Source organism: Ochotona princeps, chromosome 8 (assembly GCF_030435755.1).
Source record: "Ochotona princeps isolate mOchPri1 chromosome 8, mOchPri1.hap1, whole genome shotgun sequence".
NCBI lineage: Eukaryota > Metazoa > Chordata > Mammalia > Lagomorpha > Ochotonidae > Ochotona > Ochotona princeps.
In genome coordinates, this window is record NC_080839.1 from 63,223,822 (window position 1) to 63,243,859 (window position 20,038).

Genomic DNA, 20,038 nt, shown 5'->3' on the forward strand with positions numbered 1-20,038 from the left:
AGCAGCACCCATCATGCTCACATTCCATGGGAAGGATGTTGGCTGACTAGTTCTTCGCCGTAGAGGAGAGGAATTAGGGGTACAACTGGGAAACATAGTCTAGCCATGTGTCCTCCTTTCCTTTAACTCTGGAAGGCAGCAGATTTTGGTAGATGGCTGGGAGTCCTTCATGAACACCTGCAGTATCTACCGTTACCTGTGCTGTAATAAACATCCTTGCTTACAGCTCTTGATGAACCTGGGCAAAGGGAGGGTCTCTGTATACACCGAAGATGGGGGAGTGTATCGATTACAGCAGATACTGCCAAACTGCTTTGCTCCACAACCTACATAGAGCTGATACTGTCGGACTTCATATGTTAGTCAATTTTTTTTTTTAATTTTTAAAAAACAGTTTGTCTCAGTGCGATCCATGTTGAGTTCTGATGATCTCTGACCTTAGAAAGGAGAAAGGATCCTGAAAGAGCCTGGGCAAGTTTCCCATACTGATTGATTTAATTCTCGGATGGCAGATTTCAAGGGCAAAAAAGATTACTGAACAACTGTCTTTGGAACGGAGTCTGAGCTCCTCCCCATCGCTTCCCAGCTTCTACCCCCAGCAAGTGTCACCAGGAGTCAAAGAACAACTGCAGACAGGATTCTAACAAGTGTCATTTATTTCTTTTGTCATTGCCAAACATTCCCCAAGTCTTACTCACCAGAAATAAACATAGCTTCTTCATCTTTCCTCCCTGACAACCTTCATCGACTGAAAGGGCTTTAAGGGGTAACTTTAAATGGTGTAGCGCAGATACACCATTTCCTTCACTTGTTTCAATATGACCTATTCTGGCAGTATCCAATTCAAGTCTGAATGCTCCCTTGTTTGAAAGTGGTCTTCACAAAAGCCCACATTTTAAAGCTATTTGGAGGAGCACAGAGAACAGAGAGTCAGAGTGGTAATAGCCTTTCAGAACTTGGAAAGGTCGTACTTGTCTGCATCAGGGTTCTTGTTTTTATACAGCATATGCCACAAAATAGGCAAGGATACGTAAGACCTATTGTTTACGTAAAAGGGGAAGAAAATCCAGAAACACGACAACAAAGCTGCTCTAACCAATGCTCTAGAGAAAGCCACCCTAATGCACAAATAGCCCGGGCAACATGAGCAGGCGTGAGGTACAGAGAGAATCCTTCTTTCCAGCTGCAGGACAGTAGCTGCGCTGGTACCATAGTCTTAGGACATAAAGAGGACAGAACTCCATATATAAAAGCACAGAAGGACAACATACTCAGAAAATTCAGACAGAGGTTGGCTAAAGGGATCAGTAAGGACTTGGTGTGGGGTGCAGATGAACAAGTGAAGTCAAGTCCAGGAGAGAAGGAACACACACCTTCATTTCCAACCTCAGTAGCATCACCAGGAGCACTGTGTCAACACTTCAGGGTAATGTATTTCTCAATCCATAAAGCCAAGGTGGCAAAAGCAAGCTTTGGAGGGCACTGAAAAGAGCAACAGTAAAGTTGGGGTAGTAGTTATTGCTGCTTCTAATTTTTCTTTCTAGCCATTTTAATTCTGAGGACACTCCTAATGCTGCTTGTCATGTCCCAGTTTAGCTAGTGTAGAGAGGTCCTAGCTCCTATATCCATTTTCTTATTTTCAATCCTAAAACCACAGTGAATTCAAACAGCCTCTGTAAAGTCTGTTTCCAAGGAGACAAGGTCAACAGTTCTAGCTTCTAGGCATACTGTACCACAAACACAAAATGACAAATCAGTTATGGTTTTAAAAATGAGCTCGAGTTGTTTTTTAACCTAGACAATGGAGCAGCTACTAAATCAATGGATCTTTCAAGAACATTCTATACCCCAGGAAGGAAAAGACAACAAAACAAGTTTCTTAGTCTTGTACAGGGCAAGAGAGGCCTATACTTGGCCTTAAGAAGCAGCTCTTTGGGCAAGGGAAGAGAAAAACAAAGAGGACTCCAACAAGGAATAGCAGAAAAGCCTACTAAACAGGAGGGAAGGAAAAGCGAAGAAGTAGGGAAGACAATGAAATTTACACAGGAGGAAGGAGCTGAGAAAGTACCAGCCTTACACAGAGAGCTGGAAGCATCTTCCCACAGCCCCCCGACTCAGCTCTCCCCACACAGGTCCTGGGGCAGCAGCATCCCATCCACTCTCCTGGGAGGGCATTCACTCTATGCCTATTTCCTTCCTCGTTTGTGATTAGTCTTTGGGACCTTGGCCTTCTGGAACTGGGCTGCCACTGGCTCCTGCTCTGGCTCCTTACAGGAGGCCGACACTGCCAGGTCCTCATTGCTCCTCCTCTGATCCTTTCCTACTCTAACACTCAGCTCGGGGTCAGGAAGCTCAGGGCCAGGCTGCGGCCGCCTTCTCAGAGACCTTCGGCTCCGCTGCTGTTGCCTCCGCTTTTCCTCCTCTTGCTGCCGCTGTTTTATCTTCATCAGCTTCTCAAAGCTTTTGGTTGTAGTTGGGTTTACAACAAACCAATCCTAGAGAGGCAACATCGAGACATCATCAGGTCACAAATATCAAGAGCATAGAGCAAGGGCAGAGGCAGAAGCTTTTAGGATAAAGGACAATCCAGGCCAGAATACACAAAAATACATGGAACAATACCTTAGAATTTGTGTTTTTTACCAGAAAAACTCAACATAGAGCAGTTCTTAAAAGTTAATGCTGTTTTTGACAGGAGTGAGTGTCGATCATTTACTAAAGTGATCTACATAAGCCACATGAGACTTTCCATTTCACAGTACTGTAGGGGTGAGGAACGTGAATGCTGCTGCCAGATCCCCTGGGTGAAAATCACAGGCAAATGATTCAGCTTCTTTAGCACTCAATTTTAAGTTAAAGGGAGAGAACAGGAAAGTCAAGAAGTACTTCTTGAATACTTGATTCACTTGAATTTAAAGGACATAGCAAGGATAGAGCAACACTATCATAGGCTGTAATCAGAAGGCTCCAGAATGTGGACAATTATGATAAATGACATGTTTTTTTTTTTAAAAAAACCTTCAGATAAGTTGTAAAGTGAGAGAGTTCACAAAACCACAGTGAACATTTGGATTTACAATACTAATCTCTTTTCTTCATTCTTTTCTTCTTTCCTTTTCTCTGGGTTGAACCATTTGCAGGCAGCCTGCACCCATCATGACATTGCATAGTACATGCTTAAATAGCATGCACCTGCCTAAGGACAAGGTGTTCTAACAACTACAGTACGATGATCACACGTGGGTGATCAAATGTGGGAATGTCAACATGCATACCATTATTTAACACAGTCTATTCTTATATCCCCAATTTTAAATGTATTTTAAAAAAAAGTTACTGGGGGCAGGGATTTGGAGTAGCGCTTAAGACACCACTGGGGGGGGGGCCCCGGCGGCGTGGCCTAGCGGCTAAAGTCCTCGCCTTGAACGCGCTGCGATCCCATATGGGCACCGGTTCTAACCCCGGCAGCTCCACTTCCCATCCAGCTCCCTGCTTGTGGCCTGGGAAGGCAGTCGAGGACAACCCAAAGATTTGGGACCCTGCACCGCGTGGGAGACCATCGGCGCACACCGGCCCATTGCGGCTCACTTGGGGAGTGAAAACATCGGATAGAGGCTCTTCCTCTGTCTCTCCTCCTCTCTATATATCCAGCTTTCCAATAATAATAAAAAAATTTTCAAAAAAAAAAAAAAGACACCACTGGGGAAGCCCATTTTTGATTCAGAGTCCCTAGGTTTGAGTCCCAGCTCCACTTCTAACTGATTCCAGCTTCCTGCTAACATACATCCTGGGAGGCAGGCATGATGGCTCAAATAACCGGGTCCATGAAAGCCACAGGTGAGACCTGGACTGAGTTCCCAGCTCAGACTCAGCCTGGCACAGCCCCAGCTGTTGCAGAAATTTGGGGAATGAATATGGATGGGAGATTCTCTCTCTTTCTCTCTGTAACTCTGCCTTTCAAATAAAAATAAATAAAGCTTACAGTTTGAGGAAAAAAAATATATTAAAAGTTGTTTCTGGGGCCTGGCGCAATAGCCTAATGGCTAAGGTCCTTGCCTTGAATATGTTGGGATCCCATAGAGGTGCTAGTTCTAATCCCGGTGGCTCCACTTCCCATCCAGCTCTCTCCTTGCGGCCTGGGAAAGCAGTGGAGAACGACCCAAAGCCTTGGGACCCTGCACCCACATGCGAGACCTGGAGGAAGCTCTTGGCTCCTGGCCACAGATAGGCTCAGTCCTGGCTGTTGTGGTCACTTGGGGAGTGAGTCAGTGGACAGAAGATCTTCCTCTCTGTCCTCCCCCTCTGTATATCTTCCAATAAAAATAAATCTTCAAAAATAAATTAACAAATTTTTCTTTTTAAAGTTTTATTTATTGGTAGTTTTCACTTGAAAGGCAGCACAAGAGAGAGACATTTTCCTCCACATCTGCTCCTTTCCTCCCAGACACCTACCCATGGTGAGGGCCATGTTAACAGCCCTCACCTGCTGCCTCCAGAGTGCAGGGTAGTGGGAAGCAGGACCAGACGCAGAGTAGGGACGTGAACGCAGGCTCTCCAGGATGGGACACAGGCGCCACCGCCGGCCAATGTCTACCCCCACCAGTGCACAATTTCCATAAACTTTCAGAAAATCCCTTATACAATTACTTATACTTTTAGAGTATTTTTAATGCTAATGTCTCTGCTCTTTACAGTTCCTTCCTTAATGCTCATGGCTTACATACGGGTTCTACAAGATTGCAAACCATGGTAAGCAACCAGAGACCTCACCTCAGCATGGACAGAGTTGATGTGATACTTGACACCACTCTCTGACACAAATTCTTTTTGACATAGAAGACACCTATATTTTCCAGCCACAAAGTTTCCCTATTTCCAAGAGAAAGAGAAAACAGAATTATTGATAAAATCAACACAGACTTGGTCTGCTTGTAAAGATCATTAGTGAAAAGAAGAGATTCTATTTCATCAAAGTTAAGGAAGAAAAAGATTCAAAACAGCTTATATATATACACACACACACACACACACACACACACACACACACACTCATACTTTGTCCAGCTTGGACAAACAATCATCCAAATAAATCCTACAAAAGAAAGAAAACAAACACAAAAACAAAACAAAAAACAAATCCTAATGCAGTCCTTACCGAACACACACCACAGCTCCAACAGGGCCCCAAGTCCTCCTATTGTTATTATGTCAGAAAGCACAAATCTATAATTTCCCATGCTCCTTTCACTCCCAGGTTCTCCTGGTTTGTTCCCTAAAATAAACCAGACTCCCCAAATTCACCAGAGTGACCACTGTATAACTGTTCCTATTATACTCCACTGTTGCAAAACATACCTCAGAAATCCAGAATTAGAAGAGTACCATCAGGCTCAGCACGGTAGCCTAGTGGCTAAAGTCCTCCCCTTGCATGCAATGGCATTTCATATGGGCACCAGTTCTAATCCCGGCAGCCCTGCTTCCCATCCAGCTCCCTGCCTGTGGCATGGGAAAGCAGTTGAGGACGGCCCAAAGACTTGGGACCCTGCACCCATGTGGGAGACCTGGAGGAAGCTCCTGGCTCCTGACTTTGGATTGCCTCAGCTCTGGCCATTGCGGCCACTTGGGGAGTGAATCAACGGACGGAAGATCTTCCTCTTTGTCTCTCCTCCTCTTTGTCTCTCCTCCTCTTTGTCTCTCCTCCTCTTTGTATATCTGACTTTCCAACTAAAAAAAATAAATAAACCTAAGGAAAAAAAAAAGAGTACCATCTGTAACACCTAGGCTAAGGATCAAGATGAGAAACTCCTCAGCATGTCTGCACCGATGTTTCGATGCCTCTAACTCCCTTGTGCAATTCTCTCCGCCCCCATCCCCTCCTCCACCCCCCCCCCCGGCAGGCTTGAGGTTGCCATGGTGCTCATTTTGGGTGAGGAGACATTGCTGACTGGGACTTGAAAATGGTAGCAATTCCCTTGACTAGTGGGTTGTAGGACAGCGAGGTCAACATGGAAAAGATTCAGTGAAGTGAATGGCTGTTAGCCTGGCACCTTTCCCACCTCCCCTTCCCAGAGGCCAGGGAAGTTCAAATGAGTTTAGAGGGTCTTCATGAACCTTGAGAGAAAAATGCATGTTAAGTTCATTCTCAGAAGTGCAAGGCCCAATGAGATTGAGCTGATCCAGAGTGGGAGAGCCTCAGGCAGAAGGTGAGTCCCTGGGAAGGACTCAGAACTCAGAGATTTTTCTTTCTCTACTGGTAAGACTTACAGGTTGTGGGCCTGGCACGATAGCGTAGTGGTTAAAGTCCTCACCTTGCACGTGCAGGGATCCCATATGGGCGCCAGTTCTAATCCCGGCAGCTCCACTTCCAATCCAACTCCCTGCTTGTAGCCTGGGAAAGCAGTGGAGGATGGCCGCTTGGGGAGTGAATCAACGGACGGAAGATCTTCCTCTCTGTCTCTCCTCTTCTCTATATATCTGCCTTTCCAATAAAAATAAATAAATCATAAAAAAAGACTTATAGGTTGTGTTGGCTTTTATGCATTCTTGGACATATTCTGGCATCCTACCCAGTAACACAGCCAAAATCTGAGGCACCCTCAGAGGCAACAGTAACCAGGATGACCAACTGTTCACCTAAACTGAATCCTCTTCCATGTCAGACTATTTTGAAGAATATGTTAACATTAAGTTTAAACAGTTACAAACCAATGTGCAAGAGCCCAGGTGAGCTTTAAGACCAGATACACTACTGTAGACAGCCTCACAACCCTGAAAAGGAGAAAAGAGAATGTGAACACGATGTCAAACAGCATCCAGCTCAACACAAGCCATCCAGTTATTCACGCTGGTCCACCACACATATGTGGAGGGAAAAGACAAATGGTTACACAAATTGAACAAAAAAGGAATCCACAAACAAGTCAAGGAGAGGTACAATAAAAAGGAAAAGGTGAACATGCTTTTTACAAATACATGATTCTTTTCTCTCACACTATCTCTGGCACTCAAGGGAAAGAGAAAAACTGGAAGGTAGTTTTAAATCTACTTTAATAGTGACAATGTCTCCGTTTATACTCACTCGCCATAGAGTGCTGCTTACACGGGCATGGTAGTGTCAAGAGGCCTGAAGCCTCTGCCACCATGGACAGCCTGCCCTCCCTCAGAAGCTGCACTGGCCCTTTGATTCCTTTGATCGATACAATGCCATAAAAGACACTACACAAAATCGGCCTTGACAGAAAAGACCTGCAGCTTCTGCTGAAGAACTCGGACAAGTCAGCTGCTTGGGAGTCCAGCTACCCTGCGGAAGACAGGCCACAGGCAAAGCCAAGGACCCTGCCAGGCGAGGTTGCAGAGAAGCCAACGAGAGTCCCAGCTGAGCTTTCTGCTGAATGCACTCCTAGAGGTATTCCCAGCTGACACCACATACCACAGCAGAAATATCCTGCTGGCCTCTGGAAGAATCACTGATCCAGGGACTTGTGGACAAAGTAACGATTGGTTTAAGACACCAAGATGTGGGTTTTTCATCACAAAGGAATAAACACTGAAACAAGAGCAAATGCTAGACCAACAATTACTGAACACATGGGTACCTGGTTAGGACACTGAATACGATGGTACTTCTTGATATCTGACTTCCATTTGTGCAGCACTTCCTGGCTGAAGGTAGGCAGCCCAGGACGAGTGTATTTTAACTACAAGACAAGAAATATTTTATAATTAAAGGAATCCAACACCCAACCAGAATATCACAAAAGTTTCATATCTAACTTCTCATGTTACATAATTCTGGAATCTACAAATGTAACTTCATATATAAAAAACCGAAGACATAAGATCCTCTAAAGTTCCTGAATGACTGGATATGTATGACCAACTATTGTTTAGTCTCAGAAAAACCTGACTTTTAGCAAAGGACCAGATATAATGATCTTCAGTTAGAGGGAAGAAAATCAGAGCAGTAAACAAAGGCAATTTTTTTTGTTGAAAGGTAAAATAAGCATTTATACATTTAACAGAAATATAAGAATATGAATCAAATACAGGCCAATATGTTAACTCACACAGTTTTTAGGTGGTACAGAATTTTTGAATGATTTTAATATTTTTTTCTGCCTCTCTTAATTCCTAGCATTTCCTTAATGATTATATGACAATTTTCACTATTTTTAATTTCAACTTTTTTTCAAAGATGCATTTTATTTTTATTACAAAGTCAGACACACAGAGAGGAGAGACAGAGAGGAAGATCTTCCGTCCGATGATTCACTCCCCAAGTGACCTCAATGGCCGGTGCTGCATTGATCCAAAGCCAGGAGCCCAGATCCTCTTCTGGGTCTCCCACGCAGGTACAGGGTCCTAAGGCTTTGGGCCGTCCTTGACTGCTTTCCCAGGCCACAGGCAGGGAGCTGGATGGGAAGTGGAGCTGCTGGGATTAGAACCGGTGCCCATATGGGATCGCAGCGCGTTCAAGGCAAGGACTTTAGCTGCTAAGCCACGCCGCTGGGCCCTCAATTTTTAAAGATGTATTTATTTTTATTGGAAAGGCAGATCTACAGAGAGGAGAGACAGAAAGATCCTTTATCTGCTGGTTCACTCCCCAAGTGGCAGCAAAGGCTGGAGCTGAGGTGATGCAAAGCCAAGAGCCAGCAGCTTCTTCTGGGTCTCTTGTAGAAGGACAATTGATTGGATTTATAGGCCTAGCTCACAAAACAGAGATATCTCCAGGCAAGTGTGTGGGAACTGCATAATCTATATGTAAATTTCTCAAGCCCTCCTCCCTTATCCTATGTGACCCTCAGTCTAAAAAGCCTGATGCTACTAACAAACTTAGGCTGTTGACTGAGGGTCAGTAATCCAGGTATGATTATCAGTCCCATGCACCAAGTTCATGCTGCCAGACAGCGAACAGTCTCCCATGCAAGGACAAGGTTCCAAGGCTTTGGGCCATCCTCTTTTGCTTTCTCAGGCCACAAGCAGTGAGCTGGAGGGAAGTGGAGCAGCTGGAACATGAACTGGCGCCCATATGGGATCCTGGTGCTTACAAGGCGAGGATTTAGCTTTTGAGCCATCATACCTAGTCCTCTGAAATTCTTGTTGCTATCCTGGATAATAATAGGTCCTTAACTCTAACCTCAGTCTTTGTGTCTTATATCCACTCAATTCTTTTCCAGGACTACCATAGAGTCATATACCCAGCTTCCTCTTTGCTTAATTAATGCTCCTCCCCTGTAAGATCTATTGTAACTCAAAGGCTTTCAAATGGGCTCTGCACCCCTCAGAAGCATGTCTGAAAACATGTAAGAGAATGACTAAAGCAACAAGGAGAAAGCCAAGTAAAAAGCCTTCTCTGGGCTTGTCATCCCCAGTTACTTAGAGCAAATAAGTTTTTAGTTATTTTATACACTGCTGTTTTTCTCAACTTTAATTCTGAAACAAAACGGAGAACAATAAAAACAAACTGAAACCACTTAACCAAATAGAAACTACGTATGAACTAACAAATGGACACACTCAACAGAAACTGAAGCTGGGAATTTGGGCTCTCTGGAAGCGGTCCAGAATTGAAGAGGAAACCGTAACGAACTTTTAGAATAACAACGTCCCTCTAGGACCTTCCTTGAATTCAAACCTGAAGCTGGATCAAACACAATCCATCTCCGAGGAAAAAGCAGCAAATACCGCTTATCATGCACACATTCCAGTGAATTTACCTTTCTTTATACAGTAAAGCACAATGTCAAACACAATGGCTTCACAATCAATACGGGTCACCACATCACCTTCCGATCGTCGGGTACCAGATCCTGAAGCACCTTCCTCTTGGGCCACTCCTTGGCCAGCTCGGCAGAGGCCAGCTCCTGCAGGTGGTACACTGCAATTTTGGCAGACCGTCTCTGAACTCGGCCCCCACTCTTTGGCTCCAGGCTCATGTCCTTTAAGCACTCTGCCTGTCCTGATTCTGGAAAGAAGGAGATCTGCAAGAGTGAGACAGAGCAAAACACAGGCCTGGTAAGAGGCTTTCAGCACAGCCGATGAAAGGCTGCTCTGAGAATCAAAAGAGCTATTTATAAGCTTCCTGATCAAAAACATCAAGCGCCATCATATTAATGCACATATTATTGGTACAGAAAAGCATCGTAACAGGATAAAAGCAGTTCTGTTGTAGTAAAAGTGGCCAAGTTCGAACACACTCAATCCATAATTTACAATACAGTAAAAAAATTAGCTGTAAATAGATCACAGTCATAAATGCATGATATAAAACCACATACTTTCTAAAAGAAAGCATGGGAGAACATTTTTGTGATCCTGGATGTGAAGCTAACAGGCACTGCAAAAGTTTGTGGAAAATAAAATTTCAAAGGATATTTTTGTACAAAGAATTTTTAAATCCACACATACAAGTATTTACGTAAGAGAACTTAAAATTTATGTTCACATTTTAAAAAAATTATGTAGGGCCTGGCGCGGTAGCCTAGCGGCTACAGTCCTTGCCTTGCCTTACAGTCCTTGCCTTACAGTCCTTGCCCTGCTATACCATCAAAACAGAGAAAAGGGCCTGGCGCAATAGCCTAATGACTAAAGTCCTCGCCTTGGACATGCTCGGATCCTATATGGGTGCCGATTCTAATCCCGGCAGCCCCGCTTCTCATTCAGCTCCCTGCTTGCAGCCTGGGAAAGCAGCCGAGGATAGCTCAAAGTCTTTGGATCCTGCACCTGCATGGGAAACCAGGAAGAAGCTCCTGGCTCCTGGCTTCGGACTGGCTCAGCTCCAGCTGTTACGACCACTTGGAAAGTGAACTATCGGATGGAAGATCTTCCTCTCTGTCTCTCCTCTTAGGATATCTGCCTTTCCAATAAAAATAAATAAATCTTAAAAAAAAAATTCACGTAAATGTTTATACCAACTTTAGTCACAACTGCCAAAAACTGGGCGTAACTCCAATGTCCTTTAACTGAAGAAGACACTCACAAGTGAAGCACGAATACAATGGAATCCTGGTCAGAAATATACAGGAATCAGTGACACATGCCAACACATGAGTGAATCTCACATGCTTTATGCTAAGTAGCAGAAGCTAGATTCAAAAGGATACAAATGGCCTAAACAAAGCAAAGCAATAGGGACAGAAAAATAGATCAGTGGCTGCCGGGGTGATAAGAACTAACTACAAAGGACATCAAAGCGATCTTTGAAAAAGACTCATCTATTTATTTGGAAGACAGTTACAGAAAGAGGAAGAGACAGAGAGATCTTCCATGTGCTGGTTCACTCCCCAAATGGCTGCAAGGGCTGGGGCCGAACCAGGCCCTTATTTACAGTGGAGCCTAGAACTCCACTCAGGTCTTGCACAGGAGTGCAGGGTCCAAGGACTTGGGTCATCTGCTGCTGCTTTTCCGGGGTATTAGCAAAGAGCTGGATGACCAGCACAGCAGCTAGGCTTCAACCAGTGCTCACACGAGATGCTGGCATCACAGGTGGCAGATTACACACTGCCACACAGTGAAAGTGCCAACACAAGGCATTTTGAAAAGGGACAGAATTTTTCTCTCCTTTTTTTTTTCAATATTTATTTATTTTTTATTAGAAAGACAGATATACAGAGAGAAGGAGGGGCAGAGAGGCAGAAAGATCTTCCATCCAATGGTTCACTTCCCAAGTGGTCACAACAACTAGAGCTGAGCCAATCCGAAGCCAGGAGCTTCTTCCTGGTCTCTCATGCAGGTACAGGGTCCCAAGGCCTCGGGTTGTCTTCGATTGCTTTCTCAGGCCACAAGCAGGGAGCTAGATGAGAAGTGGGGCTGCCGGGATTAGAACTGGCATGCATATGGGACCCCGGGGCGTTCAAGGCGAGGACTTTAGCCATTAGGCTATCGTGCCAGACCCTTTTCTCTGTCTTAATGGTAGTAGTAGTACCTGACCATATACATGTATCAAAACTCAATACTGAACATTGAAAAGGCAAATACAACTGTATGTACATAATAGTTCATAAACCTGATTATTGAAAAAAAAACAACACACAAATAGGACAGGAAGGCTAGAAAATACAGTCGGGTGGCGAGGTGGGGAATGGAATTGATGAACCAGTTAGACAGATTCAAACAAAATTTTTAGCTAAAGGTGAAGCTTTTGGTTTTAAATACATGAGTTTACTTCTCCATGGATATACTTTGAACTTTGACTTTCATAACCTAATAACATTCAAAAGGGAGAAATCAACTAAAGAACAAGGAAAAGAGAAGCAAAGCATTTGAAAATTTGAGGGGGATATCATGTCAAAATGCTGCACAGTGGCCCATAAATATGTACAACTATTGTGATGAAGGATTTTTTTAAAGAGAGGAGGATACAGGCAAGGAACCAAAAGTACCTGGTTTGGCAGAGGGGTGAGCACTCACCACGAATGCATCCCCACACACAGTCTAGGAAGGAGGCAGGCAGTACTCACGGGCCCGTGCTCTGACCTCAGGTGATATGCCAGGCCAGCCTTCGATCTGTACGGCTTTGCACAGTGGTGACATTTCAGGGTCATCTTCTCCAGTTCTGCAGCCCCTTTGCCACATTTTCTGACATGGTATAGATACCCCATGATGCTGGTGAAGCTACTGGAGCAACTCTGAACACAGAAAAAGAAGCCTTTAGAATCTTACATCTCTTTACCTCATCTGTAATTTTTAAAAAAAAATTTTAAAGATTTTTCTTCTCTTTATTTATCTGAAAGGCAGACAGAAAGAAAAGGAGAGAGAGGGAGAGAGAAAGACCAAGACCTTCCACATGCTGCTCGCTCTCTAAAAGGCCAACAGGGCCAGGGCCGCACCAGGCCAATCAAGAAACCTGGAACTTTCTTCAGCTCTCACATATGGGTGAAGGGTACAAGCTCTCGGGTCACCTCCTCCCAGGCACATTAGCAGGGAGCTGGAGTGTTCAGTAAAGCAGCTGACATTCAAACCAGTGCCCATATGGGATGCTGCTGTTGCAGTCAGTTTAACCCATTATACCACAAAGCCAGCATCTCTTTCTTTTTAAGATTTTCTTTCTTACTTATTTCAAAGGCAGAATGACAGAGACAGAGAAAGAGATCAACCATCTGCTGGGTCACTCCCCAGATGGCGGCAACAGCTGAGGCTTGTACAAGCCAAAATCAGGAACATAGAATTCTATCCAAGTCTCTCATGAGGGTGACAAGGGCCTGGGCACTTAGACCGTCTTCCACTGCTTTCTCATGGACACTGGAGCAGGGAGCTGAATTAGAAGCAAAGTAGCTGGAACTCGAATCAACACTCTGATTTGGGATGCCAGAATCAAAAGTGGTGACTTAACCTAATGCACTACAATGCTGGCTCTGTAATATATAAATTTCCAGTCTGCCACAAAATACAAAAAGACCTTGTGATATCACAAGACCCTCTCTAACATTTCCCATTGTGTTTCCTCTCTAACACAATCCTTTCTTATTCCTGCCTGTCCTGTCCATGACTAAGTATGATATTCCATCAGTGTGGTTAGCATTTGATTAACTACAATTATACACCTATCCTGTGTAAAGGGCTTTTCTTTGGTCTGTGATCCAGCCCTACCCCACTATTAAATACCCAGCAACATCAACAGTGAGGTTACTGGGAACCTCTTCATCACACCAAAGAAAATGTGGCAAGGAAACCTCATTGAACTAAAGAAAAATAAATTTTTGGAGTTGATAAAATTAAAAACCATTAATGTATTTGAGATACCTGAAAAACCAGGAGCCATTTTTATGCCATTAAGACAGCATATAAGTAGGAGTAGTTCCCACAGGGAAAAAAAGGAGAAATGAAAAACTAAAGACGTTGTCCTGTATTTTGTACTTCTGTATGTGGGCTCTTACCTCACGCATGCACCTGAGCTTTCCCAGTCTCTTCAGAACTGTTCGGAGCCGTTCCCTTTCACTTGGCTCATCTATTTCATCACCAGCTTTCAAAATGGGCTAGAAATCAAGAGAAGAAAACAGGAAGGTGATTCATGGAAAAGAGACACACTGGGAAGAAATCATGGAGAATTAAGGATTACACTAACAGTTTAGCTGATGCCCAAGAAAGTTCAAGGCAGCTGGCTGTTGGCTCTCCTCAATTTCTCTAGGACAGGCAACAGTGAAAACAATGGAAGTAAGAGTTTTCAGCTTCCACTTCCCAGGATATAAACCTTTGGGACTAACAAAACCTATGGATCCACCACAAAGGTTTCATGGTGTAGCTCTTCTATCAAAAGGATCTTTTTACTCACATCGGCCCAACGTCCCAGAGCCTAAGCCATGTGCACCAAGCTATCATACTCACCTAAACAGACACCCAACACCACAAAGGCTCATAAACAACAAAAGATATTCTCACCAAGCTATTATGATTTGCCATGACGTGATACTTCATCCCTGCCAGCGAACGTAGCTGTTTCCCACAATGATGACAAGTAAACATCTCCTAAAAGAAAGCAACATTCTGCTCAAGGTCGGGCCATATATGAGAGAAGCAGAATACCCACAGCCGCCAAGGAATGGCCTAGGCACTCAGCATGTATCACTTCTCTATCAACCCATGGACTACACAGATCATTACATCTTTCCTCACCGTTTCTCAAATGAGGACACTAAAGTCCAACACAGAAAATTCAACGTCACAGATAGTGGGAGGCAAAGTGAGAATTCATGCCTGAGACTTTCAGATCCAAGCCTATTTCCCTATAGCACCATGCTGCCATTTACCCACTATAACCCAACAGAACATGGATGTGAAATGCCCCAAAACATCTAACCTGTTTACAGTTCTCCATGTGTTTCTTTAAACCCTCTATAGTCTTCCTCCCAACTGCCTGGCAGGTAGGACAAGAAACGCTGCCTTTATCCACAATTTCCAAGTACCACTGCTCTTCCAAACTGCCTACAAAGGAGAGAAGGGAACACTCAGTCATCTGCAGCATCCTCCAAGAACAAAAGTATAATCCTACAACTTTAAAAGGATCAGAGAAAAGGTTTACCCTTATCTGGTAAGCAATAATGAAGAGATTTTACTGTGGGTAACTTCTAAAAGTGTTTTTTTTTCCCCCTCAGATATTTCTGAAATTCCCACTCATTTCCTCTGCAGAACCATTCCAAAGTCCAGTAGTTACAAAGAACTGGCCAGGGAAGGACACTCTAGCATAGCAAGGTAAGCTCTACCTGCAGCGCCAGCATCCCATATAGGCACTAGTTCAAGTTCCAGTTGCTCTACTTCTGATCCAGCTCCCTGCTAATGTGCCTGGGAAGGCAGCAAAAGGTGGCCCAAGTGCTTGGGCCTCTGTACCTACAAGGGAGACTCAGAAGTTATTCCTGGCTTCTGGTTTTAGACTAGCCCAGATCCACTACTGGGACCATTTAGGGAGTGAGCCAGTGGATAAAGATCTCTCTCTCTCTTTGTTTCTTTTTCTTTCTATATTATAACTCTTCCCCCCCCCCCCCCGCAAAAAAAAAGAAAGAAAGAAAAGAAAAAAGGACAGCACTTTTTACAGCAGCATGTAACAACGGGATATATAATAGCCAGTTTGCTAAATGTTTCTTAACTATGTAACACCATGCTAAAAGTTTTTTATCTCACTTAATTTTCCCCACAACTCTGCTTGCCTCTGTTATCCCTACGTATAGGCAGGAAAATGGACACTAACAAAAATTTAAAAAATTGAGGCAGGCCAGAAAGTTAACAAAGAGCCAAAATTAAAATAAATGTCTGCCTGACCTCTAAACTCAGGCCTCCTTGAAGAAATTCTCTAGGACTCCATTCCTTCGAGGCAACAGCCAGTCCCAGCAGGAGAATGACATCCCAGCGAGTGTGTCCGGCAAAGAGCATACCTGCTGCGTAAACTGGCGGCTCCTTCCGAATGCGACGAGGCTGCGGTTTGGGAGTAGGCTGAGTTTTTGGCCGCTGCTTCCTCCCTAGTTCAAGACAGAAACTTGAAGCCCAAGAGATAACCTCTGATAACCCCACTCTAGAGCCACAATCTCCTTCCTCCCCTTTTCCTCAATACCTGCTACCCCACTCCCTGCACCAACTCCTGTGAGTCGTGAATGTTCACAGTGTGAAACAGGGTGGAAAGGAGGCCATTTTCTGCCTCCTCCAGGTCCTGAGGGCTCTGCAGCCTTTCAAGGGCTCTCCCTGAAGCCTCTTTCCTCTTCATCATCCAAGAATAAAACCCAGTCTCCCACTGGCAAAAAGAAACAGCAAAGTTACTCCCTTACCATAAAGCTTATGCTTCTTCTGCGGAAACTCCCGATAGTCGTCATCTTCCTCCTGCCTGGGTTTCCTTTTCCCTTTGGCTGCTACAGCTCCTGAACCTAAAATACCGTAAGGAAAAGAGAGTAGGTACACTCTGTAAATGAACCTTGGGTCTGCCTTTAAAACAGCATTCATAGCAAACGCACAGATGGCAGCCAGGGAGCACAAGGCTTTCTGTCCAGAACCCTGTGACATTTGCAGGGGAGCAGCTGCCAATGGCTCACTGGCTGCCTTAACCTTCCCACTGTCTTTTGGATTGTTCCCCAACCTACAAATAAAAAGGTCCTTTAAACAATAGGCCTTATTTGAGCCTGATCTTGACTTGAAGATAACACTAAAGCAGAGCAGCTCAAGAGAGAGGTCTACCTAAGACCTTTGACATAGTGACCACCTAGAATATTCTATCCTGAACAATCATTGCACTGGCACTAAATTCTCCAACAGAAGGCTAAACCAGAAGAACTGGAAAGAAGTTCAGAGACTTTGAAACAGGAAGACTGAAGCTAACGACCCCTGAGGAGAAAGAGCAACAGAATTTTATTCATTCAAGAAATTCACTAAATGTGTTGCCCAAATGCTTTCCAATTTTTAAATACAATCACAAAGGGAAGCACATGTGGCAATTATTCCATCTTGAGCCACTTGGACCAGTTACTTTCGGCTTTAGAGAACACCCTTGTGGAATGAGATGGACACTGATACCTTCAACGTGAGAAGCAGCAGCCGCTTTGATCCTTCTCATCTTCATCCAGTAAGTGGATTTTCGGAATGAGGCTGGAAAATCACTCACTGGTTCACAGGAAGAGGCAGATGAAGAGCCACTTAAGGAGTCATCATGAGGGATAGTATACTGGAAACTGTTGTCCTTTATGGAGCACTGAGTCCTGCTACGAACATAACACAAAAGATATACAGCACAAATGTGAATCGAGAGTAAAATGGTCTATTCAATCTGCCACAAGACGATAACCAAGTTGGTTAGCTATGTAAAAAACTAAGAAATCTTATATAAAAACAGAAAGTAGATTGTAATCTCAATTACAGTGGCTGATCTATCCCAACATATGGTTAATATTCTTTCATTATAATCTGAAAAAGTAAGCAATGCATATAAATGATCACTTTGTAGACAAGATACAAAGCCCTTATTAGATTTATCTGAGAAAAGCCAGGAGGCAAAGCAAGAGGGTGTTCTGCCACAGTTCAGAAGTCTGTAGATCTGTGCCCAAGTGTGCCCAATCATTCCCATCTCTCTGTAAAAGGAACAGTAACTAAAAGGTATCTCTGGGATCACAGAGAGAAAGAATAGTTTGCAGGAACAAATCCGATCCATCTTCCTTCTCCCTCGCCTCATCCCTTAACCCTGCCGCCCTGTCTTCTCCAAGTAACAAAATACTTCAACTTCACAGCTGGAGGAAGGATGCTCTTTTGTCTAAGGTAAGCTGGTCAGAGAATTCTGGTATGTCCTTAGGTTCAAGCTGCCACATCTGAGACCAGTGGGTGTGTCAAATAACAAATATTACCAAGTGACGACAAAGTACCACACATTCTGCTTGGCTCAAGATGCAGTAAAGCAGGATCCCCAGCACTTCCAATTTCCAGCTACATATTTGCTTTAGATTCAGAGTTTACCAGGATCACTGTGGCTGCTGAACTGAACATGCTCCACATTGCAGAACAAACAAAGGGAGAAGAGACAACTTGTTGCCATGGCAAAGACAAGAAATGAGGTGGGCTGTCCAGAACATTTTGCAGCAGAGAGGTAAGGTTTTGTAGTAGAGAAGAAAAGTTCCCAGAGCAAAGATAATACTTTCAGAAGTAGATATTACTCTGCTCAGAACTACACATGGAAGTTGGCTTGTAAGATAGGGTGCTGGAAAAAACAGCTTAAGAAAACACATGAACTGGGCCCAGGCACAGTAGCTTATGGCTAAAGTCCTCGCTGCCTTGATTGCACTGGGATCCCATATGGGTACCAGTTCTAATCCTACGAGCCCCACTTCCCCACCCAGCTCCCTGCTTGTGGCCTGGGAAAGCAGGAGATCCCAAAGCTTTGAGACCCTGCACCCAGGTGGGAGAACAGGAAGAGGCTCCTGGCTGCTGGCTTCGAATCAGTGCAGTTCCAGCCATTGCTGCTGCTTGAGGAGCGGATGAATGGCCAGAAGATCTTCCTCTCTCTGTCTCTCCTCCTCTCAGTATATCTGACTTTCCAATTAAAATAAATAAATCTTTAAAAAAAGAGGAAGAAAACACAAACTGAGCTTGGCTCAACGGCTCAACTTGTTAATCCTCCCCTTGCAAGTGCCAGGATCGCACTGGGGGCTGGTTCATGTCCTGGTTGCTCCACTTCCTATCCAGCTCCCTGCTAAAAGCTTGGGGAAGCAGTAGAAGATGGTCTAAAGTCTTGGGATCCTGCACCATGTGGGAGACCAGGAAGAAACTTCTGGCTCCTGGCTTCGGATTGCCTCAGCTTTGGCTGTTGCAGCCAGTTGAGGAGTGAACCAGCAGACGGAAGATCTTTCTACTTGTCTCTGCATTCCCAGTAAAAATAATTTTAAAAAGAAGAAGAAAAAAGAAAACACATAAACTGTGGTAGATACCTACAATGGAATACCAGTTAGCTGCTGGACGTGACAAACCAATTCTACCCTTGAAGACATAAACATAACTAAAAACCATACTACTGAATGGAATCATAAATGGGACAAGATCTCTAGTACAACACTATTTCAGCCCAATTTCAGCCCATTAAAAACAAATGCATGTGGAAAACTGTATTATGTTAAAAGGACTTAAAAATTTTTTTAAAGATTTATTTATTTTTATTACAAAGTCAGATATATAGAGAGGAGGAGAGACAGAGAGGAAGATCCTTCGTCCAATGATTCACTCCCCAAGTGACCGCAACAGCCGGAACTGCGCCAATCCGAAACCAGGAGTCGGGAACTTTCTCCGGGTCTCCCACGCAGGTGCAGGATCCCAAAGCTTTGGACTGTCCTTGACTGCCTTCCCAGGCCACAAGCAGGGAGATAGATGGGAAGTGGAGCTGCCGGGATACCAACCGGCACCCATATGGCATCCTGGCACATTCAAGGTGAGGACTTTAGCCGCTAGGCCACACCGCCGGGCCCAGGAGTTATAAATTTCTAAGGACAAACATCACATCTGTTAACATGGCTTCCTCTGAGAGGGAAGGGATGGTTTGGGAATGGAACAAACATAGTGGAGACGGATGGTGTCAGTAAGCCACAAATAGTGAAGAATGACCTTTGGCTCTCTACATGAGGTCTGGTACCAACCTAACACAGAGAAATCCTGGCTCTGGCATGGTACACAACGTCACTACAGACCATTCCTACTGCTGATGGCAACTACAAAACTGGGATTCTAAGAAGCAAACAAGCGGATTGTGTGGGGGCAGTCATGGGGAACGACACCTGTGGGGTGAGTTTCCCATTTGTGTTTTTGTGACTTTGCAATGAATGGATCCCTCTTGCAGAGCAGCATGGGCAGCTGAGACTGCAATACAAATCCCACCTTCTTGTCAAACAGGAAAAGATGTTTCTGTGGGCCAGAGTGTGGTAGAATGTGAAGGCTTCCCAGGGAGGAGACTGGGAAAGAAGGAAAATTGTATAATGCCTGGCAAAGACTTTCAGGAAAGACTTTCAAAACAAATAAAATCTGAACAGCCAAAGCTCAGAGAACTGAAACATAATTAGAAACATGATTAGATGGGGGGGTTGGGAGGGAA

General features: G+C 44.3%; 1 protein-coding gene across 7 annotated transcripts in view; it reads right to left on the reverse strand.

Annotated features, from left to right (window-relative positions):
• Nucleotides 1–1,498: 1,498 nt before the first annotated feature.
• The window catches only part of ZNF512 (zinc finger protein 512), a 33,723-nt gene continuing 15,183 nt past the window's right edge, over nucleotides 1,499–20,038 (reverse strand). For 4 of the 7 annotated variants that reach the window (XM_058668138.1, XM_004582692.3, XM_058668139.1 and 1 more), the window contains 12 exons: nucleotides 16,990–17,171; nucleotides 16,251–16,346; nucleotides 15,864–15,947; nucleotides 14,795–14,919; nucleotides 14,377–14,463; nucleotides 13,875–13,973; nucleotides 12,459–12,626; nucleotides 9,786–9,980; nucleotides 7,596–7,697; nucleotides 6,706–6,768; nucleotides 4,771–4,869; nucleotides 1,499–2,495 (listed from right to left, as the gene is read on the reverse strand). In XM_058668138.1, the coding sequence (XP_058524121.1) occupies nucleotides 2,187–2,495; nucleotides 4,771–4,869; nucleotides 6,706–6,768; nucleotides 7,596–7,697; nucleotides 9,786–9,980; nucleotides 12,459–12,626; nucleotides 13,875–13,973; nucleotides 14,377–14,463; nucleotides 14,795–14,919; nucleotides 15,864–15,947; nucleotides 16,251–16,346; nucleotides 16,990–17,171 (1,609 nt within the window). In that variant the 3' untranslated portion in view covers nucleotides 1,499–2,186. Of the gene's footprint in view, nucleotides 2,496–4,770; nucleotides 4,870–6,705; nucleotides 6,769–7,595; nucleotides 7,698–9,785; nucleotides 9,981–12,458; nucleotides 12,627–13,874; nucleotides 13,974–14,376; nucleotides 14,464–14,794; nucleotides 14,920–15,863; nucleotides 15,948–16,250; nucleotides 16,347–16,989; nucleotides 17,175–20,038 lie in introns of all 7 variants that reach the window. The other 3 variants (XM_058668137.1, XM_058668140.1, XM_058668135.1) reach the window with 1 other exon arrangement.